The sequence below is a fragment of the Balaenoptera physalus genome (genome assembly GCF_965194825.1).
Source record: "Balaenoptera physalus genome assembly, chromosome: 15".
NCBI classification, from domain to species: Eukaryota; Metazoa; Chordata; class Mammalia; order Artiodactyla; family Balaenopteridae; genus Balaenoptera; species Balaenoptera physalus.
Genome location: NC_138894.1, coordinates 2142036 through 2168648, shown reverse-complemented (window position 1 = coordinate 2168648; position 26613 = coordinate 2142036). Strand labels below are relative to the sequence as shown.

Here is a 26613-nt window from a genome sequence, read left to right as displayed (position 1 = left end):
ACGTTTCGGGGTCGAGAATGAGGTCGTTGATATCTGACCTTAGTGAGCAGCCTCTGCCGTCTTCTTTCCTGTTCACAGAGGACTTCGGTTTCTACTCACGTGGAGATGAAGCTGGTCCGTCGCTGAGATGTTACTCTGATGAGAGGAGGCGCGGCCCCGCATCCCCCCGTGGTGCCCTCAAGCGCGGGACCGTCAGTTGGCAAGGTACCCCGAGTCCTGCTCGGGCCTCCCCTGGGCATCTCGGGAAACTAAGGAGGGTCAGGGGCTGCCTGTGTGTTTGCTTTTCTCTGAGAGGAGCCTGCTGAGTGGTTGGAGAAACTGAGTGAGTGTTACGGAGAATTTGATAAAAGCACAAACCTAGCGTTGTGTTTGCAGGCATAATGCAGAGTTACACTGTGTGATAGATGGCTCTTCATCCAGGACCCAAATGAAGACCTTGCTCCCCCCCCCCTTTTTTTTTTTAATGGTGATATTCTAATTTTAAAGTATTTGTTTATTTATTCATTTTTGGCTGTGTTGGGTCTCCGTTTCTGTGCGAGGGCTTTCTCTAGTTGCGGCAAGCAGGGGCCACTCTTCATCGCGGTGCGCGGGCCTCTCACCATCGCGGCCTCTCTTGTTGCGGAGCACAGGCTCCAGACGCGCAGGCTCAGTAATTGTGGCTCACGGGCCCAGCTGCTCCCCGGCATGTGGGATCTTCCCAGACCAGGGCTCGAACCCGTGTCCCCTGCATTGGCAGGCAGATTCGCAACCACTGCGCCACCAGGGAATCACCCCCCCTTTTTTTTAATTAACTAAGGAATTAGGGTAAAAACGAGTACAAGTTTGTTAGGCGGCGGTATTAACTTAGTCTGTGTCGTGTGTCTCCTGGTGTGGTGAGTACTGTGTCCCAGGTAGCAGAGAGACGGAAGAAGTCAGCCCAGGGGGTTGGTATCAGTGCCTACAGCATACGTATGATGTGGTGCTGGGCTGTGAGGAGTCAGCAGTTTTGTAGAAGAGATTTTACTCTGGGTAAAACCACTGTAAAAACAATGGAGGCTGAGGTGAAATAAAGTTCTAAGTTGAATACTATTAGTGCCAAAAATATGTGGCAGAAGGAAGTGCTTAGGTATCGAGAGGGAGCAGACATTTTGAAATAACGTTAAACCATAAAAATGTGTACGTATACAAAATGAAACGGGGTAATTGTGGAGAGAAAAACAGAAAATTGTGCCTAAGGTATCTGTTGTTAATGTGATTGATATTTTGGAGCTTGAATTGCTTCATTCTCTGATTAAACGAATTAATCCATGTAAAGGACTTAGAACAGTGTTCAGTACGTAGAGAAGCGCTCAGATGCACCGCTATTTGTCATCATTACTGTTACTGCCGTTTCCTTTGGTGCTCACAAAGTCACTTAGTTGATCTGGAGTCAAGATTTGGACATGGGGTTGATCGAATATAGAGGAAGGAAAGAGAAAATTGCTGGAAGTTAATTATGAATTCATGGAAATTATTTTCATATATTTAACTGATAGTTTTATTTTTAAGGTAAGCGGTCTGGGTGTAATTTCAAGTTACAAGTTGAAGCTTGTGGACTGTGAAAGTTTCTAACATTCGACAGTTTTTCCACAGTCCCTAGTTGTGATCTAGTGTGGAGTCGTAGAACTGCCCAGCACAGGCCGCAGGTGTCTGTTGAGTTCTTGAGATGGGGCTGGTCTGAATTGAGATGTGCTGAGTATAAAATACACAGCTGATTTTAAAGATGGCTAAAAGAATGTAAAATGTCTTATTTTAAAATATTGATTGTATGTTAAAATAACAGTCTTTTAGATATACTGGGTTAAATATAGTATATTGTTAAAATTTCATGTCTTTTTATGTTTTCAGTATGGCTGTTAGAATTTTGTTTTTTCTTCTTGCGGCACCGAGAGGCTTGCGCGGGATCTTAGTTCCCCGACGGGGGATTGAACCCCGGGCGGTCGACAGTGAGAGCACAGAGTCTTAACCACTGGACTGTCAGGGAGTTCCCAGAAATTTTAAGTTATCTTTTGTGACTTGCAGTATATTCCTTTTGAACAGCACTGGTCTGGAAATGTCAACGTTCAGGTGATCTTTTTGGAGAGAACACCTGGGATTCTAGTTCTGCTTCACCTTTTGCTGGTTATGTCACCTGTCAGCTAATTGAACTTTAGGGTTCCGTTTTGTCACCTTAAACACTGGTTCTCTTAGTTACAATTAGACAAAGCAGTGCCTGTCAGATCTGCCTCACAGCAGTGTCCGGGGTCAGAAGGAGGAGTGTGGAGTGTCGGCAGGGTGTGCAGTTTGCAGTTGAGCCTGTTTGAATGTGTAGAAGGAACTTTGTAGTGAGTTTTCAGCAGTTTGCAGTTGAGCCTGTTTGAATGTGTAGAAGGATCTTTGTAGTGAGTTTTCAGCATCAGTGACTGGTACTTTATAATTTTTCCTTTTGCTTTTTTAAACATGTTTACTTGTTACATTTTTCTCAGTTGTTATGCTGTTAATATTTGAAAAGCAGTCTCACCTGCTTTAAATGCTGTAGAAATCTTCCAGAATGCTGTGATAGAATTTCTTTTAAAGCCTAGATGATGAACTGGATTCTTTTCAAGATTTAGAACAACGGGAAACAGAGGAAGAGTTCATTGGGAATGATCATAGAGTTAGTACCTCCGAAATAAACAAGCAGTCTTTTAAAGAGATAAACAAAGGTAAGAGAAATACTCATTTTAGAACAGTCATTTAAACAGTACCTCTGTCCAGTAGGGCGCGTAAAGCTTACCCCATAGTAATAACGCTGGTTCTCAGGGGTCTGTATATCTGTGTCCTGGAGCTTTGTAAGCCATGAGCTGGCTACTGTGCTTGTCATGAAGCTAAAGGAGAAGAAAAAATAAACTTCATGATTTTCCAGTAGAATTTCTACACTCTCAAAGTTTATCAAAAGTGCTTAATAATCAACTGAATATTTTTATAATTTTTTCAGTTCTTTTTCATGTCAGTATTTGTTAGGAAGTGAGTAAAATTATGGTAGTAGATGCCTCTTCCTTAAACATTTTAGGAAAATAGTCCAGATCACTTGAGGTCTGGCTTCCTTTGGCCCTGAGCCGGTGGTTGCTCTCTGTACCTGGCTGCCTATCCTAGTTTTGCCAGGATTTCAGGAACAGAGGCAGCCGGGGTGGTGCCCTCCCCTCTTGGCTGCAGGACCCGGCTGCCCCCGGGAGCCTATGCATCTCCCACACACACAGGACACTTGCGGCTCCGTCCTCTTCGCCATTCATCTCAGTGTACGGGGAGCACGAAGAATACTTCTGCCGGCTTGTGTTTCCTGCTGTGCGGTGGATTTTCCCACGGATGACCATTGAACAAATGCTGAGTGTGTGTAAAGGCTGACAGAACTAAGGAGTCTTCAGGCCGGTGCTGGGTGGACGGGAGCCTGGAGAGGGGGGTCTCCCCTTGAAGAGCGTCTGCTGAGTGAGGGAAGGGAGACATTTTCCTTTTTAAACATTCCTACTTTTTGTGTTGGCTCCCCAGTCTGTCCAAGACGGGGAGTACTGTGGGAGAGCCCTTCTTAAAGCCGGGGCCGCTGCCCCAGCTGGAGGCCAACGCAAGGGAAAACCACTGTGCTCGGTGTTCGCAGAGCGTGAGTTCTGATAGCTCAGTGCTGGCGAGAAGCGAAGCAGGAGGGCCTCGCTCTCCACTGCTGTCAGGGGAGTTGGTTAGCTTTGGGCCCCGGGCAGTGGACTCTGCACGCGTACCCTGCCACCCCGCAGTGTTGCTGCCAATCGTGTGCTCTAGGGGAGCGCTCCCCGTGGGCGCCAGGGGCCAGGGGCGAGGCCGCCCCGCTCGGGTGTCCGTGCACGAAAAACACAGCACAGGTGACGCAGTGGAGGGTGGTGCACCTGCCGCCGTCGTTAATGCAGGAACGTGTTATTTAACGGGGGAGGTTATAGAGGTTACGTCATTATATGATTATTTAACTACAGACGTTACATAAAGTTTAAAGACAGGCAAAACAAATAATTTTTTAAACATAAGTAGTAAAAATTAAAAAGAAGGGAAACAATGATGAACACTGTATTTGGGTTAGTGGTTAATTTGGTGTAAGGGAGAGAAGGGAATGTGCTCCGGGGTTTCTGAGGTAACTTTCCATTTCTTGGTCTAGGCAGTTAATCCATAAGTGCTTTCGCGCACTCATTTTTGAAGTAATCTCAGATTTATGGAGAAGTTGCAAAAAGACCGCAAAGAATTCCTGTGTGGCTTTCATCCAAATTTTCTAAATGTTAACCGTTTGCTGTATCATTCTTTCTCTCTGCATATAGTCCTTGAAACTTTTTAACAATACTATGAGGATATTTAAAACTATAAATTCAGTTTTTAATTTAAGTTTAATTTTCTTAGCAGTTGCCAGGCCAACTAATTCGGCCTCAGATTCAAGGAACTGGACTGACTGTTGCAGTGATGCCAGTGACTCTCCTTCGAAACGTGTCAGCTCCCCAGCGTCCAGAGCCTCAAACAGGCAGGGTGTGCTTCCGCGTCAGGTCAACCAGATCTACGATGAGTTACTCCAGATATACCGGAAACTGCAGGTGAGCCCGCAGGCTGAACTGAGGGTCCGGAAATGTTGATGTTGTCAGCGCCGAACGTTGAGGAAACACGAACACTGGTGTTTCGTTTTAATTGTGTTAAGTGTTTATTTCCATTCCATCCTTACTGAAGAAATAAAAGAGAATTTGCTGGTAAAGTATGCTTTTTGAAGTAGGTGTTCTAGATTCATTGTTTTAAATACCTATATGTAAAAAGTTCTCCTGTCAGCTCTCACCAGAATTCAGTTCAGAACAGTGGCCTTTATCTTCTTTGTCTCTAAAGGATGTAATTCATGTCTTTCTCAAGCATCCACTAAGTGGGAGTACAGAAGGAAGCAGAAGTATATGTAATAACAATTTCTGTTTGAAATTCTTCTAGTTGGAAATACGTTACATTTTTATACACATGAAATAAACGTTTTTTAAAAGCCAGTATCATTTTGTCTAAATAATTCTAAATAAAAAATAAGATTATAATTACTGTAGCATTTCAGAAGATTATTTTGGCCTAAAATCGCTGGGGGAAAGCTCAGGGAGAGACTTAATGTGGTAACTTGACAGAGAGGCAGAAGTTCAAGAGGAGAGGAGCGGGGAGGACATTCTTGGTACAAGGAGTTGGAGGTGAGACACTTTGGAAGGAGGGCTTTATCAGGTTGTGAGGTCACCAGCCTGTCGGGAGAGAAGATGCTGACAGCTCAGGCCAAGGAGTGCCAGGGTGAAGCCAGTGTGTTAAGAAGATGCCTTCGACCGTACTTTACAGGGTAAAAAAGAGTAAGGGTTCTAAGGACATAGCTATCGTGTATAGCAAACACAATAAAGATATAAATATTTAATTTAAAAAATGAAGTACAGTGGGTTAATCTTGTTTAATTAATCTGTAGTTTAATCTGATTTAAAAAACTACTTTGTGGTCTTTTATCGTGTTGTCATTAAACATACATTTTTGGTATGTTGTGTGATATCATTCATTCAACAAATATTTGAACACCTCTTAATATGCTTTTTGATGCTAAGTGCTGAGTATATAGAAGTAAATAGAGTATATGGTCCTTGCCATGCATAGCTTATTAGAAGTGATGCATAAGTACCCATGTAGTTACAGTTGTACAAATTTTAGTGAATGATATAATTATAATATGAACACCTGATTGGAGTGGACTGAGAGACCAGGCAAGGTATTTCTAAGAAAATAACATTGAAGTCAGACGCTGAAGGTTGGGTGGCGTTTAGCCCAGTGAAAGAGGTCCATTGTAGACAGACGTTCTGGTATGAGAAGCCCCTGAGGCCTGGTAACACTCATTCAAGGGAAATGTAGCAGGGGACTCTGCAGAGTTGCTTAAAGAAATGGATTGGAGGGGACGGGTGTGGAAGTTGATAGCCCAGATAGGGTATTCTACTGCAGTGGTCCCGCTGAGCGATACTGGTCACTCGGACTGGGATGGCGGCAGAGAAACAGAAGTGAGTAGATTGGAGATTTATTTTGGACTTGGGGTGAAGTGTTGGATATGGTGCAGAGAGAATAAGGTGTTGAGGATGATTCCCGCGTTTCTGGTTTGTACCACTTGGAGGAAGAATGGATTTAGGGAGAAAGATCGAGATTTTCATCTGGAATGGATCAGGTTTGAGAGTGAAATGGAGACGCAGGTCTCACGCGGTAAGTAGGTGAGGCCTGGAGCAGGTGCAGTGTGAAGAGGTAGGAGCAGTGCCCTGGGCTAGGGTGAGGGCCCTGGGGGTGGAGGGGAGCCAGGGGCTCTAAGCATCGTGAAGAGGTGGGATCAGAAGGTCTTGGAGATTGTTTCAATTTGGGAGATGTGCGATAGGCTTGTAGTTCAGGGGGAAATGCAGGTCAGTTCTTTGGGTATTGGAAATGGGCTGCTTTTTGCTGAGATAGGGGACAAAACTAGAGAAGGAGAGGATTAATTAATTCCATTTTTTAAACAATTCTAACTTTTTGTGCAGGAAATAATTTCTTCATTTTCTTTATTTTACAAGGTAACACTGTATTTTTGTTTTTTTAATTTGTTTTCTTAAATTTTAATGTTGTATTTTTTGGCTGCACCACGTGGCATGCAGGATCCTATTATCCCCGACCAGGGATCGAACCCGTGCCCCCTGCAGTGGAAGCACAGAGTCTTAACCACTGGACCACCAGGGAATTCCCTGTATTTTAGTTTTTAAAAAAATACGACATGTAGAGAAACATCAGCAGTGTGCCTGTTGCCAGTATTTTAGTATATTAACATTTTATTAATATTTCTATTTGATATTTTTAAAGAAGTAAAGCGTTTCAATTACAGATGAAGCACCCGTCTCCCATCCCGTTTCTTCTCTTCCCAGGATAAAGCCCTCCCCTAAAGCTAGTGTGGATCATTTCTGTTATGTTTTAACTAAACCCTTTATGTATTCGTATGTATGCGTTGTTTTTGAGTGTTTTAAAATTTTATGTAATGACACATTGTGGATATGTTTTCACAACTTCCCTTGCGTCATTATTATTACATTTTTGAGATTTACATACGTGGAAAATGTAGATCTAGTTCGTTCGTTTTAATTGCCGTTTTGTATTCCAGCCTGTAAATAAACCGCCAGGACTTGATTTCTGTGTAGATGCGCAGCAGGATAGAGTGCGCCCCGCAGGCAGCTCCGTTTGCTCCCTGACGCGTGAGGAAAGGCAACACGGGCACCACGTGGTCCTCCGGGGGGGGCGGGTAGTGCCCGTTCGCTTACGTTCCATTAACGTGATTCTCTCTTGAGTTCAGACACTAATGATAAAACCATATTTTTAAGCCAACCAGGATAGTAACCTACAGTGCAAACCTAAAGACCTTGAGAGTACACGAGGTAACAAGACTGTGTCCAGGAGTTCAGTTTCAATTCTCCAGAATTCTGTGGTTCTTTGTTAATCAGACAACATAAGCACCATGTCAGAATTTTTTGGCTTTCATCATCTGCTAAGGTGAAAAGGTTGCAGCACGTTTCTGCCAGTGGTTGACTGATGATGGGGAATCTTCCAGTGATTGTAGTAGAACCCATCCCTCTGAGGGCCTCATCCATCTGCCTCAGGAACTGCTGGGACTGAGGCCTTGCTGGGTGTTCAGAGGGGAGGCTGGTCCTGTGCAGAAAGCTTCCGCGTCCAGAACTGGTGGTCAGAGGAGAGCCTGACCGTGAGCCATCCCAGGAAAGGGAGGAGGGAGGTGTACCTTCACAGGGCCTGCCGGGCACTGCAGGAAGCAGCAGGTCAGGGTCTGATGAGAGCCCGCTTCCGGGTTCATAGACAGCATCTTCTTGCTGTGTCGTCACATGGTGGAAGGGCCTCTTTATTTTAAAGTGTGCAATTTATTTTCGGTATACTCAAAGAGTTACACTGGCCATCACCCCAGCCAATTTTAGAATATTTTCATTATCCAGTAATGAAACTCCCTTACCCATTGCATGTCTCTCCTCATGTCTCCCCATACTCGCCTCAGCCTTAGGTAACCACTAATCTACTTTCTGTCTCGATGGATTTGCCTGTTTTGGATTTTTCATATAAATATGTAGTAAGTATGTTTCATATAAGCATGAGGTAACTGGCTTCTTTCACTTGGCATGGTATTTTCAAGGTTTATCCATGTGGCAGCATGTATCAGTACCTTGTTCCTTTTTATTGTTGAATAGTATTCCATTATAAGGATGTTCCACATTTTCTTTATCCATTCATCAACTGGTAGACATTCGGGTTGTTTCCACTCTTTTGGCTATTAAGACTAACGCGGCTGTGAACACTCGTGTTTAAGGTTTGTGTGGACATGTGCTTTCACCTCTCCTGGGTGTGTACCTGGGTGTGGAGTTGCTGGGTCGTACGGCAGCCCTGTGTGTTTCTCTTTTTGAGGACCTGTCAAACTGTTTCCCAAAACGGCTGCACCATTTTACGCCCCACCAGTGCTGAGCAAGGGTTCCAGTTTCTCGCTGTCTTTGTGATTCTAGCCATCCTAGTGGATGTGAAGTGCTGTCTCGGGGTTTTGATTTGCATTGCCCTGATGGCGAATTGATTTCAATTTTGGACATGACTATTTTGTGCTACCTGAAAGCACACAGGTGGAGATGTTAATAGGCAGCTTGGACTTGAGTCTGGAGCTTGGGGGAAAGAGCTGAGCACCGCAGTTTGGAAACAGTGAGTTGCGTACGCAGTGCTTTTAGACCCTGGGTGGATGGAACCAAGCAGAGGAAGTATGGAGAAAGAAAGCAGCCTAATCCCCAATCTTGAGGAGCGCAGTAATTGAAGGGCAGGGGAGGGAGTAGAGCCCGCGGAGGGGAAAGGGGACCCGGAGGAGGTGGTGTCAGGGAGGCGAGGAAGGAGGGGACCAGAGTGTGCGATGCGTGAAACCAGGGCTGCAGCGGGACCTGCGGGTTCAGTGATTGGGCAGCTGGTTCAGTGGGGGACGTGGGTTGAGGCCAGATGAAAGTATCAGTACGTCGAGGAGTGACTGGGATGTCAAGAGGGCTCAGCAAACGTAGACAACATTTTAAAGAAGTTTGTGAGCAGGGGAGGCCAGTGGGCGGGGTCCAGAGAGATTTCATTTCTGATGCGACGGCAGTGTTGGAAATAATAGAGCACTGCGTGGCAGCAGTCTCCCCAGGAGGCAGAGGCAGTGGGAGGCCGGCCTCCCTTTGTAAGGCTGCCTCCCCGCACTGTCTTCTGTGCCCCCGTGAAGGCAGAGACCAGGCTGCCTGCACAGAGGCTGGAGGAGGTGATGGGTTCAGGGTGGAGGGTGGAGAAGGTTTGCATAGGCGCCGTGGGGAATGGGGGGAGGTGGGAGAGGATTTCTGGGCCGCACAGGAGCGCCTCTTCAGGTGTGAGGCTTTCTTCTCCAGGGGAGCTCAGCTGGTGGCGTCGGGGCAGGGAAGGTGGCTGGAGGGCAGCCCAGGTGATGGGAAGGGGAGGGGTGGAGGGCATCCCGGCGGGCGCGGGGAGCTCCGCGGTGCTCCCCTCGCTTGCACCCCAAATTCTCTCGAGTCCTCACGGTGGAATCTCACCGGTGGATCCTGCAAAGTACAGGGTCACCTGCACGCCAGTCTGGCTGTTGCTGTGTCTGCGCTCACTCGGTTCCCCTGCGTCCGAAACGCCGTTCGATTGAGCTGCCATCTCAGTGAATGAGACTCTCACTTGTACCGCTGGTGCGTGTGCTTCTGAAAAACACTAAACTCTGCCCTTTCCATACAGTATGAAACTGCAGCACAACAGGAATTTGCTGAAGAGCTTCAAAAGCGAGAACGTTTTCTGGCTGAGAGAGAAGAGCTGCTTTTCAGACATGAAAGTGCCTTGAATAAGATTAAAGGTGTCAGAGAAGAGGTTTTTACAAGGTTCCAGATCTTGAAGGAGGTAAGCGCATGGCGCTGACTTTAGCGCGCAGGGCCCTCCTCCTCTGGTTTGGGCTCCCTGCTCGTTCGCATTTGCACGTTTGCTCAGCCTCTCCGCCCTCACGTTTTCTCCTGGACCAGTTGAAGGTGGGTTGCAAAAATCAAGAGCCAGCACCCTAAGTCCTTCTTCCGTGCTGTGGATCGCCTCAGGATGAGGGCGTTCTCCACACCACTGTTGAACAGGAAATGCGTGCTAATTGTATAGTTTAACCTAAAATACACACACAGTCCACGCTCACTTTCCCAGTGGGTCCCCAAATTGTCTTTTATTGCTTTTTGTTTTGTTCTCTGATCAAAGAACTAGACAAAATGCAGGCAAATCTCATTGGTTTCTCTGGATCTAGAGCAATCCACGTCACCATTTTTGCTTTTTGTGAGGCTTTTTTTGAAGACTTTTGGCCTGTAGTCTTAAAAGAGTGTGTCTTATTCTGTATTTGCCTGATCGTTTCCTAACATTTATATTCAGATTAAATATTTTTATCAAGACTGTCAGGTAGTTGGTATGGTATTGTTCTTTGTTTCATATCAAGAGATGGGTTACTATACATGTAACTTATATAGAGGAGAATTTACTATTTGTTTAGAAAGCGCGTGCAGTCTCGTGATGGGCGCCGTGATCAAGAAGAAGAGTATCCCGGCCCCCAGAGTTCCCACGCGCTCCTTGTAGTTGCCCGTCTCCCCCCGCCTCCCTGCACCCCCTAGCAAGCACCCTCCCCCCTCTCCCACTTTGCTGTCACCCCGCAGGTTTCTGAGGCTGTTCCTCTCTTCAGTCCTTTTCTTGTGCGTCCTTCAGATTTGATCACGGGATCACGGTTTCTTCTTTCATTTCCATGTTGCAATTGAGCTCGTAGAGAATTTTTTTATTTCTGGCATTTTAAAGTTCTAAATTTTCCAATTATTTTCAGTTTTTCTTACGAGAATTTCTGTCTTTCCATTTGCATTCATTGGCATTTGGAATTCAGTTAAAAATTCCACTCTAGATCACCTGAGGGTTGGCATTTTTCTTGAAACCTAATCACATTTTTCTGGTTCTTTGTATGTGCAGTGAGTTTGGGATTGTCTTCGGGACCTTTTGGATATTATTAATTTTGTATAGATTCTGGATCCTTTCATAACACTCTGAAGAATGTTGGTTGTATGTATTCATTTCTTAAGCAGTGAGCCCAGTGGGTCGAGGCTGAGTGTTTTCTCACCGTGTGGGCTGTGCCCCCGTCGCTCGGTTTCCAAAGCCTGTGCTGTTGCTCTGGAGCCTGTCACGCGGGCACCGCTGGGGGTTCTCAGCCTCTGCTGTGATGCTCTGGGTCTTTAAGGTGCCTACTGCGCAGTGGGGCTGTTTTTAAACTGAATTCCTGTCTCTGCTCCTTTGCTCTGCTGCTTTCGCCGGCTCAGGGCTGATCCAGATTTGAGCACGTTCCTTGGCTCGTGGGGTCCCCTCTTCCTGGTTTCGCAGCCCTGAAAAGCAGTTTCTCTCCGATTAGCAGTGTCTGGAGCCTGCCCTGGGGCAAGACTGCAAGGGAAAACGAAACCCAGGAAACTTCAGCCCCTTGATGGTTTCTTCTCCAGGTTTTCCCTCCTTTCTACTATTCCCTGGTTTTGTTTCCCTTTGACATTCCTTAGGTAGTAGCTTTTTGTGTTTTGTGTACGGTTTTTAGTTTTAATTAGTTGTAATCGGTAAGAGAGCCCTCTGGAAATGGAACCCATGTCATACATTTTTAATCTCTTCTGGAGGTGGAAGATTTGTACAGTGAGAATATTAATTTAATTTTTAAAATACGTATAGTATTTGTGACCATATCCTAAGTTATTTCGGGAGTCATTTAATGTAATAATAAAGTTGCATAAAGCTAGTTTTTTTCACAAGCTTGGATTTTTTTTTTTTTAAACATCTTTATTGGAGTATAATTGCTTTACAGTGGTGTGTTAGTTTCTGCTATATATATAACAAAGTGAATCAGTTATACATATACCTATGTTCCCATATCTCTTCCCTCTTGCGTCTCCCTCCCTCCCACCCTCCCTATCCCACCCCTCCAGGTGGTCACAAAGCACCGAGCTGATCTCCCTGTGCTATGCGGCTGCTTCCCACTAGCTATCTGTTTTACCTTTGGTAGTGTATATGTGTCCATGCCACTCTCTCACTTCGTCCCAGCTTACCCTTCCCCATCACAAGCTTGGATTTTTAAACAGGGCAAAGAATGAATGCTTGGATTCTCAGCGCTCTCCATCCCAGTTTTAGCCTTGATTTTTTTCTCTTTGGATTTGTGTGTTTGCTACTTGTAGTAAGTATAAAGCTAACTGCTTTATTTTAATGGAACCTAGATGATTACTTGAAAGAAGGAAATTAACTCAGTTTCTTGATTTCCTGTGGAAACTTGCTTGTTTTAACACATTATGCATAAATTTGAGAGTAAAAGGTGAAAGAAACTATGTAAGTATTCACAATTTAAATCTAAAAGCGCTCTCATTTAAATGGAATTAGAGGGGAAATTGATTTTAATCATCTATAAAACTGGTTAAGGAAAGTCGAATAGTTTGGGGCTCAGGAAGTTTTATTATTTAAGTTTTCTGAGATGTACAATTTTAGCTAATTTATGAGAACAAGAAATTAGTTTGTTCTGTCTATGGCATATTTCTTCTACTCCACAAGGGTAATTTAAACCTTAAATTTTAATTCAAAAAGCTATGAATAATTAACTAGTCTCTTGAAAAGGATCAGAAATCCTTCATTGTTTTATCATTCCATGATGTCAAATAGAAATTATTTCAGTGTGTTTCTGTTGTGGATTTTTCTGAGCAGAAGCAGAAAGTAGCCTAATTGCTAATTAATTTGTGTCCTATGTTTTAATAGGTATTTAACATATGTTTTTAATGCTTTGTTATTAGTTTGGTTGATTATACAGTTTTTATAAATCATTTGCAGTATTAGTTGTTATGCTTAAATACTCTGATTAAAGTCCGTGTGATTCAAGGAGTTTTAATTTTTAATTAATTTATGTTCAGTGGCATTAGTGACATAGAATCTGTATTTTTTCCCTCCTAGCAACATGATGCAGAAGTGGAGCACTTAACTGAAGTTCTTAAGGAAAGAAATAAAGAAAGCAGGAGGCTAAGGTCCTCTTTTGATGCATTGAAAGAATTGAATGATAGCTTAAAAAAACAGGTAAGACCTATTATATCTATATTAGATTATAAGACATTCTTAGAACTATATAGATTAACAAATTGTTAAGTCAAAATCTTAGAACATATTCTGGCTTGAGAAAACCTTGCTTGTCTTTATTTGTTACCTTTATTATAAAATACTTCCAAATATAAATAAAGTATTCTTAAGCTCTTGGTTTCTCATCATCTGTTCTGACAACCAGCTGAGATGTTTGACAACTTGAAATTTTTTAAACTATTAATAGCAATGACTTAGATTAAAAACAAGCAAAAGAAAACCTGCTAACCTGGGTACTTTAGGCGCTGATTTGTAGCTTTGTGCTGTTCTTGCACCTGCTGTTACACACCACTCTTTATGTTTGGAGTGTCTGTGATGTGTTGATCCTGTGCTGGGGAGCGTGAGCTCATGCCCACCGTGTCACATTGCACTGCCCTTATGTATTAAGTGCTGTGGTTTAGCTCAGTGCTTAATAATACTCAAGTTGCACAAAATTCTTATGAGTTGTATTTTTTTTTTTTCCACTTCCCTTTGCCAGTTTTTGCCTGAAAGATGTGAAAGTGAAGGGCTCTGTGGAAGAGGGACAGGAGAGTGATCGTGTGTGTTCGTGGGGAGGGAAGCGTAGATGAGCAGAAGCGGGTAAAGCTCGTCACTTCAGTGGTTAAGGCCTTGGGCTGGGGAGCTTCGTGGATTCCCACATGTTGGTGAGCTCGTACTCTGGGATAGAACTGGGCTCCTGGAATCCCTTGGCTAGCTGTGTGTTCTTCACTACTTGTTACAACCTTTCCCCTTGGCAGTGATAACTAGGTCCCCCATTTCTCACTTGATGTGATGCTCTGGCTTCTCTGAATCAGGTCTAACCTCCCACAATTAGAGTGTCACCTTGACTCACTGTTGTCTGGAAGCCTCCTTATCCTGGAGAGACTGCTTTTTCCCATCACAGTCTCAGGCGAGCACTCTTTTTTGAGAAGGGTTTCTTTAACTGCTAGTATAGGTGCATTGTTGCCCATATGTGTCTCTTAGGTGGATATAATCCTTGATAATCTTGCGTGTGTTTGATGAGTGTGTGGTGACGGGAAGTGTGCATTATTACGAGTTTGAACCTATTGATAGGAGTGGAGAAAGGTTGGAAAATTCACAAGAGAGGCATGTGGGACATAATGAAGAAGTTTAACACGGGAGTTCCAAAAGTAGTTAATAAGGCAAAAATATAATATGTGAAGAGGTGATATCCAAAGCTGGTGAAAGATGCCAACCTGTAGATTCTAAGAAATTCTGTTAACCCTAAGCAGGGTAAATACTGAGGAAAACCATATACGCACGCTATTTTAAGACACAAAGACTTTAGATAAAGATAAAATCAGAGAAAAATAAGACACCTTACCTTCAAAGAAGGAGCAGTAAGACTAATGGCTAACTTTTAAGGAGGAAATATCATGTACCTTATTTACATAAACAGAAAAAGAGAAATGCTCCCTTTCTTGTTGTATGAGGCCAGCATAACCTTGAAACTAAACCTGTCAAGAACATTACAAGGAAAAAAAATGCAAGCCAGTCTCCCATGAGTACAGATGCAAAAATTTTTAATATCAGCAAATTGAATCCAGAGGTACACAAAAAGTATAATACAGGGGCTTCCCTGGTGGCGCAGTGGTTGAGAATCTGCCTGCCAATGCAGGGGACAGGGGTTCGAGCCCTGGTCTGGGAAGATCCCACATGCTGCGGAGCAACTGGGCCCGTGAGCCACAATTACTGAGCCTTCACGTCTGGAGCCTGTGCTCCGCAACAAGAGAAGCCACAATAGTGAGAGGCCCGCGCACCGCGATGAAGAGTGGCCCCCGCTTGCCACAACTAGAGAAAGCCCTCGCACAGAAACGAAGACCCAACACAGCCATAAATAAATTAATTAATTAAAAAAAAAAAATGTATAATACAACTCAGTGGACTTAGTCCAGGAATACAAGGGTCGTTTATCATTTGAAAATTAACACATCATCTAATAAAAGGAGAAAAATCATATAATTCCTTGATTTAAAATTCAGCACCAACTCAAAGATAATAACTAGTAATAGAAGAGAACTTAATTCTCATAGAGTATCTACAAAAAAAAAAACAAACCAACTTCTGAATCACACTTAATGTAAGTTATTGAAATCTTCTCCCTTGAGATCAGAACAAGATAAAGGTGTTCACTGTTACAGTTTTGTTGAACTTTGTGCTGAAGTCCCAGTCAGTGCAGTGAGGAGAGGAAAGGCAGGGTCGGGAAGGAAGAAATAAGAATTATCCTCCGATGACATGATTATGCACAGATGTAGTAAGTATCCAAGTGAGCATACAGACAAGTTATTAGAATTAAGCAAATTTAGGAGAATCTTTGGGTATAAGTTCAGTATATAAAATACCAAGTGTATTTCTGTATATCAACAATAATCAAGTAGTGAATGTTTATTGAAAAGATACTATGGGTAGTAGCATCAAAAAGCAATGGCTATCCAGGAATAAATCTAAAGAAAGATTATACATGTATAGAACATACATAGTGAAGAGTACAAAATGTTATTAAAAGCAGCTAAAGAGGACCAAAATAAGTTGAAGTCTATGTTATGTTCAGGGATGAGAAGACTCAATATGGTAAAGATGTCAGTTTTCCTAAATTAACAGATACATTTACTCCAATCCCAGTAATTCATTACGGTGATATTTAATGATTTGTACACTTTTCTGTACATACATTATAGTTCAATAAAAAGTTCTACTGAAAGACGTTTCCTATTAAAATGTATACGTGTAAGATGTTAGGAGACTTGCACATTTTTCATAGAATGAAGTAAACTTTCTTAGAAACTCTTAATGTTTTAGGACCAAATGGTGGTTTTAGCTGTGATCTTTAATCACGGGTGCTACCTCTGTCTGTTGTGTTATGTTGCTTGGTAACACAGACTAGATAAGATAGTACTGGGAAAACTTTAGTAGGAAATCGGCTTGAGGTTTCTATTGATATATCTAATGTTTTCCTACTTTAGTTAAATGAAGTAAGTGAAGAAAACAGGAAGCTGGAGGTTCAGGCTAAAAGAGTTCAAGCTCGTTTAGATAATTTACAGGTAAGGTACCTGCTCTTCTCTTGAGACACAAGTGAAATTTAAAATGACTGCCTTTGGACTTTCTCACTTTTAATATAATTTTTTTTAAAATTCATGGATATGTACTGTCACAGAGGAAGTATGAGTTTATGACAATACAGAGATTGAAAGGAAATCCCCACGCTGCTCACGAAGCAAAAAGTTTAAAACAGGAAAAAGTACCAGTTTCAAAACCTTATAAGGTATGATATGATTTCTCCATTGGAAAGCCAGGACATTTTTCTCTTCCTTATTTTTTTTTCCCTTTAGCAAACATTCTTCTTGGTGTGAAAGGATTCACTGTGATAATTTCTTTGTAGAAAAGTATTGCTATAATATTTCAAATATGCTTTTGTTTGCAAAAACAAAACAAAACATTCAGCTGCTAAGAATATTCGTGTATAAGGCTTTTTGGGGACATGTGTTTTCATTCCTCTTGGAAATATAGCCAAGACTGGAATTTCTGGGTCATAAGGTAGAGGTATGTTTAACTTTTGGGGCAACTGCCAGTTTTCCAAAGCGGTTGTACCATTCGTACTCCTGCTAGCAATGTGTGTATGACAACTTTGCCAACATTTGGTGTTCGCAGTCTTTTTCATTTTGACCTTTGCGGTGGGTGGGTAGTGATACCTCACTGGGCTTCAGTGGTTTTGATAAATGCTCTAGTTTTTCATAGAGTGAACTGGGGGGATGGCCCTGTTTCAGGAAGGCAACGGGAGCCCCAGCAGCAGAGGCGGGATGGGCACCGTCTGGCCTGTGACGGGCCGGCGCGGTGCGGCAGGGCCGGATCCAGCAGGAGCTGCCGCGCTCCCAGTCCTGCGCACGGGTCCACGCACAGCACCTCCTCGACGGAAGGCCGGGGACCTCGTCCATCCGCAGGGCCAGGCCTGGGGGAGCTGCTTGTGCCGAGCTCTCGGGTCCCCCGCTTGGCGGTGCTGCGGGGTGTCAGCAGGGAGGTGCCGCGGCTCTGGGCCGTGCTGCCGAGAGCACAGAGGACCCGGCCTGCATCCCCTCCGGCACCTGCAGTGGGAGGTCAGCTCGGGGCGGGCTGTCGACGTCGGGCGGGGAGGGAGCCAAGCCCACAGCATCGCTGGCCCGGCCTCCGCGTCTCGTCCAAGAGGAGCACGGCGGCCACAGCAAGGGCGGCAGCACTGGCCACATGGCCCTCCCGGGGACTCCAGGCCTAGGGTCCCCTTCTGACCTGCAAGGACCCCTCCTGGGCCCCACGTTGCGCTCCCAATGGGGCTGCCCCAGCCTGTGGCCGCCCCGCCTGCCCTCGCCTCTACCAGGCCCCGGCTGTGTGCAGAGGGTTTAGTGGTTGGAAAAGGTCGTATTTAACTCACCCCCGCCTTTTTCCTGTCATGGATGCTGGCTGTAAAAAAAAAAATTTTTTTTAAATTAATTAATTTTATTTTTGGCTGCATTGGGTCTTTGTTGCTGCGCGCGGGCTTTCTCTAGTTGCAGCGAGCGGGGGCTGTTCTTCGTTGCGGAGCGCAGGCTTCTCATTGCGGTGGCTTCTCTTGTTGCAGAGCACGGGCTTTTGGCACCCAGGCTTCAGTAGTTGCAGCACTCGGGCTCAGTAACTGTGGCTCACGAGCTCTACAGCACAGGCTCAGTAGTTGTGACGCACGGACTTAGTTGCTCCGCGGCATGTGGGATCTTCCCGGACCAGGGCTCGAACCCGTGTCCCCTGCATTAGCAGGCAGATTCCCAACCACTGCACCACCAGGGAAGTCCCGTGAAAAATTTTTTTTAATTAAAAAAAAAATAAAGTAAATTGGAAAAAGTGGAGATTTATACTCAGGTTAGTCAAGATGATTGCAGTTTTCATCAAAAGTTCCTATGTGAAGAAAATTGAGAAAGTTAAAAGTGACTCTTGGTCAGAATAGTATAACTTTGTTTTCATTCATCTGATTCTGTTTTTGTGGATTGCTGTCTGCTTAATTTTGCCTTTTTATTAATTTGCTTTTGTATTTCTCTGTCTAAAATTAAATCTAGCACAGTTCCTGTTTAAGGAACATGTGTGATAAATGTTGAATTAAACTGACTAAAAGTGATTTGAAGGAACACGGAAATCAGTTTAGTTGAATTTATAATTTTTTTATGGCACTTTGTTCTTATTTTCCTCCCATTTTGGTAGACTCTCAGAGAACAGGATTTCCAGGAAAAATTTTTCATACCCTATTTATAGAATGTTATGGTGTAAAGGAAAACAACTTTTTTGGGAAAAAGAAGATTTGAAGTTTCATGGTGGAAATTGTTTAGCTTTTGAGACCTTTAAATTTATTAAAATCTATTAGTTATGGTGGTTCATGCTCTTGAGTTAAGGCCAATTTTACTCTTCTCGGTTATCAAACTTGGATAAAGAATTTTAATGAAAATTCTCTCTTTTGGTTATAAGGTGCAGTTCTTTCAATTTCCTTGTTATGGTGGGTTTCTCCCCTTCTGTCAGCCAGCATTTAACATGTTTCTAATATTAATTAGAGATACTTGATTTGGAATTTCTTTCATTTGGAGAAGCTTTGTCATCCAATACATGTTTTAGTGTTTTAGATAAATTATTCCGTAGTCACTTACCAAATTTAAAACTTGCCTTTGAAGTTTTAGGAGGCTGTGAATTGAAAGAAGTGCTTGATTTAGTTTTTTGGCATATAGGTACCACTTAATGGACAAGTTTATGAACTTCTAACTGTCTTCATGGACTGGATTTCGGATCATCACCTTAGCAAATTGAAACATGAAGAATCTGGAATGGATGGTGAAAAGGCACTACCCACATCTGCTTCTCAGAGAAATGATATTCAGCAGAAGTGTGTGAAGGTTTGTTTTTTAATTTGAAATATATGACTCAGTAGACACGAAGATTGAAAAAGTGGTACATTTTACAAGAGAAAAAATATTGAAAGTATTTTTGATAGAAAGTTGATTATACCAATAGTCAGTTCTAAAAAGATTCATTTCAGACTTAATTCAAATTAATTCATACTTATATTTTTTGTAACATGATGGGAATTTCTTTTTAAAGGCAGACCAGAAATTGAAAACCTACTCCAAAAATGGTAAAATAATTGTGTATTAGAGTTAGGCAGATAATCAGTGATAGGAACAATTCCTGATACACATCATTTTAGGATTCAGATCCCACTAAAATAATTTTATTTTGCCTTTTGTCATGAAGGGTTAAATAGTATTTTCAAGGGACTTCTCATTAACAAAGAGAAATGACCATTTTCTTAAATTACAGACATTAATTTGGATATTGATACTCAGGATTTCCAGTCAGTATAAATTGTCATTAGAGATTGACGGTTGCATTCTACAAGAAATACATTAAAATTCTGAAGAGTGGATATCTAAAGTTGTTTGTTTGGTTTAACGAATTATTAAATACAGGCCAGGATTTCATTTGAGGAAATTATTTCCAGTTTTCATCCTTACCTAAAAAGTTTCTTCTAAATGCTTTTTGTGCTAGGCAGGATAATGGCCCTGGAGATGTTCATAACCTAATCCCTGGAACCTGTCAGTGTGTCACATTTACATGGCAAAAGTAAATTAAGGTTACTAATCAGCTGACCCTCAAGTAGAGATTAATCAGGATGATCTGGGTGGGTCCAGTAATCACGTGAGCACTTCAGGCCAGACAAAAGAGGCAGAAGAGGAGGCGAGACACTCAGCGCATCCTTGCATCCTCGCTGGCTGTGAAGATGAGGAAGAGGGTCATTAACCAAGGAATGCAAGCTGCTTCTAGAAGCTAGGAGTTACCTTCTGCCGACAGCCAGCAAGGAAACGAGGACCTCCATCCTACAACCACAACCCAAAGGAGCAAAACAGGGATCCTTCCCAGCCTCCAGGGAGGAACTCAGCTCTGCTCACACCTTGATTTTACCTGGTTGAGACTCAGTCAGACTTCTGACCTACAGAATTGTGAGATAATAGATTTGTGTTCTTTAAACCAGTAAGATTGTGGTAATTTGTTATGGCAGGAATGGGAAACAAATACATCTTCGTTTAGAATTTGCATCAACTATTCTATCTATATCTAACCACATTTTAGAAGTAGCTGCTAATGAGGAAGGCTTCTGGTATTAAAGTTCTGTATAGAAATATCATCTGTTAGAGCTAGAGGCAATAGGGCAGTCCTAGGATATTAAGGCTAACAGTCGATCATTTTAGCAGATGGAATATGGGTCATGTAATATTCTGTTTTTACATCAGGTTAATGGCATAAGAGGAGAATGTTGAGCACATATTTGGCATGGGATTCTTGTCATCATCCTTAAGTGAGGATCGTTATTTATTAACTTATTCTGGATTTACAGTTTTTGTTGAGCCTAGATCTTTAACTAAAATATTTTTAATATATGGTCCCTGGTATATTAGTAAAGGTAGAATAATGTTAAAACTTATTAATAGCCTTCTTAATAGAATAAGAGAAGGATAAATAGTACCAAACTAATGAATTACTTAACTGCATATACTTGTGGCCAACACAGAAGCAACTATTCAGATCTTTTTAGGAGTATGTACAATTTGTGATTTTAAAATAATGAAGCCTTTTTTCTGACAGCATGTATTGAAAAACTTTGATGATCCCTATATTTATTTTAAGAACACTAGTATAGCTGTGAAAATACTTCTGCAGAATGATGGCTCTACCAGTTGCCTCTGGGAACTTCTGACATACTTTGTTGTATATTTTATCACAGTCATGACCCATTATCATTTGCAGATCGATTTAATATTTTAAAACACAAAAAGCCAATGGGGACTAAGTATGGTACATTTAAGTAGATGATCAAACTGAGTATGGTATGCCTTAATAAGACTGCTTTTCTTGTGGGACTCAGAAATAGGTAGGTGGAGTATTTTCAAAGAAATTGCAAAAGGAGTAATTCAGTACAACCTGGAGTGTAATCTGCAGCTTCAAGTTGTAGTTAAAGCACACACACAAGCCCAGAGAAGACACATCCCTAGAAAAGTTTTGAGAGGTCCCAGAACCACAAGCTGATTGGTGGGCTGGTTGGTGAAGGGTCTTCCCCTCCATGAAGCCACTCGTTAAGACTGGGAGGGGTTGTGGTTTTTTCCAAATGCCAAAATTAAAACCAAAAAAAGTCATAAGGCATTCAAGGAAAAAGTGGCATATGGTTCTATCAAAGGAATGAAACAGAGCTCCAGAAACCGACTATAAGGAAACACAGCTCTCTGAACTTCCAGACAAAAAAACCCTGTAAAACTCTCTTAAAGATGTTCTGTGAGCTAAAAGAGAACACAAATAGACGACTAAGCAAAATTAGGAAAATGAAGTGTGAGCAAACTGAAAATATCAAAAAGTAGAAATTATAAGAAGGAACCAAATGAATTTGGGAGCTGAAGAATATAATAATTTGAACTGAAAAAATTCATTAGAGAGGCTCAACAGCAGACTTGATCAGGCAGAAGAAAGAATCAGCAAAGATGAAGACAGGTTATTTGAAGTCATTAAGTCAGAGGAGCAATAAAAGAGAGAGAGAATGGGGAAAACTGAAGAAAACCTGACGGACTTGCAGAACCCTGGCAGGTGGACGAAGTGGATCAACATGTACACCGTGGGAGACCCAGAAAGAGAAGAGAGAGGAAGGGGCAGAGATTTGTTTTGAAGATTATTTGAAAAAAAAAATGGCCAAAAACTTCCCAAGTCTGACAAAATAAATGGACATACAATTCAAGAAGCTTAACAAACTCCAACTAGGATAAACTCCAAAAAACCCACTCTGGGACACATTATAATTAAACTGTTGAAAGTCAAAGACAGACTCTTGTAATCAGCAAGAGAAAAGTGACTTTTCATATTCAAGTGAGCTTTTGTAAAAATACAGCACACTTGGGGAGATAACTGTGGGTTTGGTTCCAGACCATTGCAATAAAGCTAGTCAGATGAATTTTTTGGTCTCCCTGTGCATATAAAAGTTATGTTTACACTGTAATGTAGTCTATTAAGTGTGCAGTAGCTTTATGTCTAGAAAAAAATTGTACATACCTTTCAAAATGCTAGCAAGTTGTAATCTTTTTGCTGGTGGAGGGTTTGAAATATTGTGAAAATTCCAAAATGTGACACAGAGGAAGTGAACAAATGCTGCTGGAAAAATGGTGCCAATAGACATGCTCAATGCAGGATTGTCACAAACCTTCAATTTGTAAAAACTGCAATATCTGCAAAGTGCAATATAGCGAAGCACAATAAAATGAGATATGGCTCTGTCAGCGGATTTCTTAGGAGAAACTTTGCAGGCCTGAAGGCAGTGGGTGGTATATACAAGGTATTGAAAGAAAAAACCCATCAACCAAGAATACAATTATCTGGCAAAATTGTCCTTCGGAATGATGGAGAAATTAAGACTTTTCAGGTAAACAAAAGTTCAGGGAGTTCATTAGTAATAGACCTGCCCTGTAAGAAATGCTAAAGGGAGTCCTTCCATTTGAAATGAAACACACTGAACAGCCACATGAAGCTATATTGTAGAGTTTACAGTAAAGGGAAATACATGGACAAATATAGTAACTTGTAAGTTTGGTGCATAAATCCACTTTTAATTCTTGCATGGAGTTTAAAAAACAAAAGTATTAAAAAAAAACCCTGTAAATCTGTGTTAATGGGTTATGCATCATATAAAGATGTAATTTGTCACATGAATAATAGAAGTGGGGTGGAGGAGCTGTAGAAAAGTTGTGTTTTGGTATATAACTGAAGTTTAGTTTTTATCGCTTTAAAAAATTGTTCTAACTTTACACAAAAGGAAATGAGAAGCAGATGAGAGCATATCACTACAAAAAAATCAGTGAAACATAAAGGAAGGAAGGCAGTACAAGAAGAAAGGAACAAAAAGCCGTAAGGCAAGCAGAACACGGTTAACAAAATGGCAATAGCAAGTCGTTCCCTACTAGTAATTGCTTTAAATGTAAACAGATTAAACTCCCAGGTCAAAAGGCATAAGACTGTCTGAATAGATGGAAAAAACCCAGCATTGAACTATTTGCTGTCTATAAGAGGCTCATTGTAGATCTAAGGACACTCATAGGCTGAAAGTGAAAAGTGTAGAAAAAGATAATCAATGCAAACAGTAACCAAAAGAGAGCAGAGTGGTTCAGACAAAATAGACAAACCTTAAATCAAAAACTTACAAGAGACAAGGACATTTTAGTATGATAAAAGAATCAATTCACCAAGAAAGTATAACAATGATATTTATGCCTAAAACATTAGTGTTCCTGAATATAAAACGAACATTGACAGACTTAGAGGGAGAAATAAATAGCAACACATGTGGTTGGTATTAGGAGACTTCAGTACCCCATAATGGATAGAAGAACATCTGACAGAAGATCATAAATGAAACAGAGGACTTGAATAACATTGTAGACTAGTTAGACCTAACAGACATATACAGAACATTTCACCCAGCAGTGGCAGAATATACATTTTTCTCAAGGACACATGGAATATTCTTTGGGATAGACTATACATTAGGCCACAAAACAACTCTTAGCAGATTTAAAAAGACTGACCTTATATATCTTTTCTGATCCCAGTGGGATGAAACTAGAAATCAGTAGCAGAAGGAAAATGGGAAAATCTACAAATATGGGAAAGACAAACAACATACTCTTGAAGAACCAGGAGGTCAAAGAATAAATTAAAAAGGGAAATTAGAAAATGCCTGAGACATGAAAATAAAAACATGTACCCAAAGCTTAAGGGATGCAGTCAAAGCAATGAATGCTAAGAGGGAAATTTGTATCTACTGCTTACATTAGAAAGAAGAAACCAACCTAATATCATACCCCAAGAACTAGAAAAAGAATAAACTAAACCCAGCGTTAGCAGGGGGAAGGAAATAATAAAGATTAAAGGTAAATAAAACGGACCATAGAAAAACAATAGAAAAAAATTAATGAAACTAAGAGTTGGTTCTTTGAAGTTTTTAAAAATGTGCAAACCTCCAGCTAAATTAAGGAAAAAAGAGAAGAGTCAGAGACACAACTAAAATCAGAAATGAAGGAGGTAGGACTTCCCTGGTGGTCCAGGGTTTAGGACTCTGCACTTCCACTGCAGGGGGCCTGGATTCGATCCCTAGTTGGGGAACTAAGATCCCGAAATCTGTGCAGTGTGGCCAAAATAAAAAAGAGAAAGAAATGAAAGAAGCATTACAACAGGTGCCACAGAAATGAAAAGGATTATAAGAGAATATTATGAAAAATTGTATGCCAACAAGTTAGATAACCTAGAAGAAAAGGATAAATTCTTAGAAACACACAACCTAGCAAGGCTGAATCATGAAGAAATAGAAAATTTCAACAGACTTACAAGTAGTAAGGAGATTGAATCAGTAGTCGAAAAGCTTGCCAACAAACAAAAGCCTGGGACCAAATGGCTTCACTGAAGTATTCTACCAAATGGCTTCACTGGAGTATTCTACCAAACATTTAAAGAAGTTCTCACCCCAGTCGTCCTCAGACTCTTGCAGAAAGTTGAAGAGCACTTCCAGACTCATTCTGTACGGCCATCATTACCCTGATACCACAGCCAGACACAGATAGAAGAAAATAGAATTGCAGGCCAGCATTTCTCATGAAGATTCATGTAAAAATCCTCAATGAAGTACTATCAAACCAAATTCAACAGCACATTGAAAAGGTTATATACATCATGATCAAGTGGGATTTATTCCTGGAATGCAAGGATGTTTCAACATATGGAAAAAATCATTGTAATTCGCCACATTACCAGAATGAAGAACAAAAACCACACGTTCAGCATTTGACAAGATTCAGCACCTTCTCATGATAAAAACACTCAACAAACCAGGAATAGGAGACGTAGAAATACAGGATAAAGAAATGAATATAGAAGAAATAGAACTAGAAAGAACAGAAGGAGAAGTAGTATCATTTTAGTATTCATTCTGGCAGTCCCTGTCTTTTAACTGGTATATTTAGAACATTGACATTAAAGTGATTATTGATACAGTTGGATTAGTATGTACCCTCTGTGTTAACTGTTTTCTTTTCATTGTCCTTGTTACTTGTTTCTCTTTGTTTTCCACTCTTTCTGCCTTTTCTGGTTTTAATTTTGTTCACCATTTTTTCTCCCCTTTTAGCACATCAGTTATACTTCTTTTTTTTCCTTTTTTTAGCAATTGCTCTTGAGTTTGCGATAGTTGTGTTTACAACTAATCCAAGTCCACTATCAAATAACCCTTGACCGTAACTTCAAGGGTAGTGCAGACACCTTGTAACACCTTGTAACACCCGTATCGGGGGAGTTGGGTCTGGGAGCGCGGGTACGCCAGAATCTGCAGGTGCTCAGGCTCCTTCTATAAAATGGCCCTGTGTATCTTCAAGTTTCGAATCCTTGGATTCAGCCAGCCACAGATGGAAACTTGAACCCATGGATGTGAAACCCACGAATACAGAGGGCCAACTGTATATTCATTGATAAAAGTCCATGTGTTAAGTGGACCTGCACAGGTCAAGGGTCAGCTGTATTCCCAATTCCTGCACTTTGTTGTCATTCACGTCACTGAGCCATAAGGTATATAATCACTGAACACCTCATTGCCCTTATTATTTTGAACAAACTGTTGTCTGTTAGATCAATTAAGACTAAGAAAAATAAAAGATTTGATTTTACTTTCATTTATTTCTTCTCTAATGCTCTTTATGTAGATCACAGTTTCTGACCTGTATCGTTTTACTTTGCTCTGAAGAACTTGTTTCAACATTTTTTTTTTTTGATTTTGTGTGTGTGTGTGTGTGTATGTTTTTTGGTGGTGCTGTACGGCTTGCGGGATCTTAGTTCCCCAACCAGGGGTTGAACCTGGGCCACGGTAGTGGGAGCCTGGAATCCTAACCCGTAGGCCACCAGGAAACTTCTCAACATTCTTGAATGGTGGGTTTAATGGTGAGAAATTCCCTGAATTATTGTTTGGTGAAAAAGTCTTTATTTCTCCTTTTGAAGGATGACTTTACTGAATACAGAATTCTGTGTTGGTGGTTTTTCTCTCATCACTTGGAATGTCTCACTCCCTTCTCCTCTTCCTCATGTGGTTTCTGAGGAGTCGTCCAGTGTAATGCTTATTCTTGCACCTCTGTATGGTCCGGTATTTTCCCAAGATTTTTCTTTCTCTTTGATTTTCTGAAATTTGAATGTGATATTCCTAGGTGTAGGGTTTTTTGGCTTGTATCCTGCTTGGTTAAACACTTTCCTTTGTTAGGGAGAATAGAGTGCTCTGCCTACTCAAAATGCCTACTTTCCATCCTTTGCTCACCTGGCAGTGCCTTGATAAAAGCAGATATTGAGACCAAAACAGAAGACAGACAGACC

The 26613-nt window shown here is 41.6% G+C and overlaps 1 protein-coding gene across 13 annotated transcripts in view; it reads left to right on the top strand.

Moving 5' to 3' along the window:
* The window catches only part of CCDC138 (coiled-coil domain containing 138), a 60352-nt gene that overhangs the window by 1912 nt on the left and 31827 nt on the right, over nucleotides 1-26613 (top strand). For 5 of the 13 annotated variants that reach the window (XM_082426482.1, XM_082426486.1, XM_082426483.1 and 2 more), the window contains exons 3-10: nucleotides 79-204; nucleotides 2580-2702; nucleotides 4390-4577; nucleotides 9778-9936; nucleotides 13015-13134; nucleotides 16158-16235; nucleotides 16349-16456; nucleotides 18909-19073. In XM_082426482.1, coding sequence (XP_082282608.1) covers nucleotides 79-204; nucleotides 2580-2702; nucleotides 4390-4577; nucleotides 9778-9936; nucleotides 13015-13134; nucleotides 16158-16235; nucleotides 16349-16456; nucleotides 18909-19073 — 1067 coding nt within the window. The remainder of the gene's footprint in view (nucleotides 1-78; nucleotides 205-2579; nucleotides 2703-4389; nucleotides 4578-9777; nucleotides 9937-13014; nucleotides 13135-16157; nucleotides 16236-16348; nucleotides 16457-18908; nucleotides 19074-26613) is intronic. The other 8 variants (XM_082426487.1, XM_082426484.1, XM_082426481.1 and 5 more) reach the window with 4 other exon arrangements.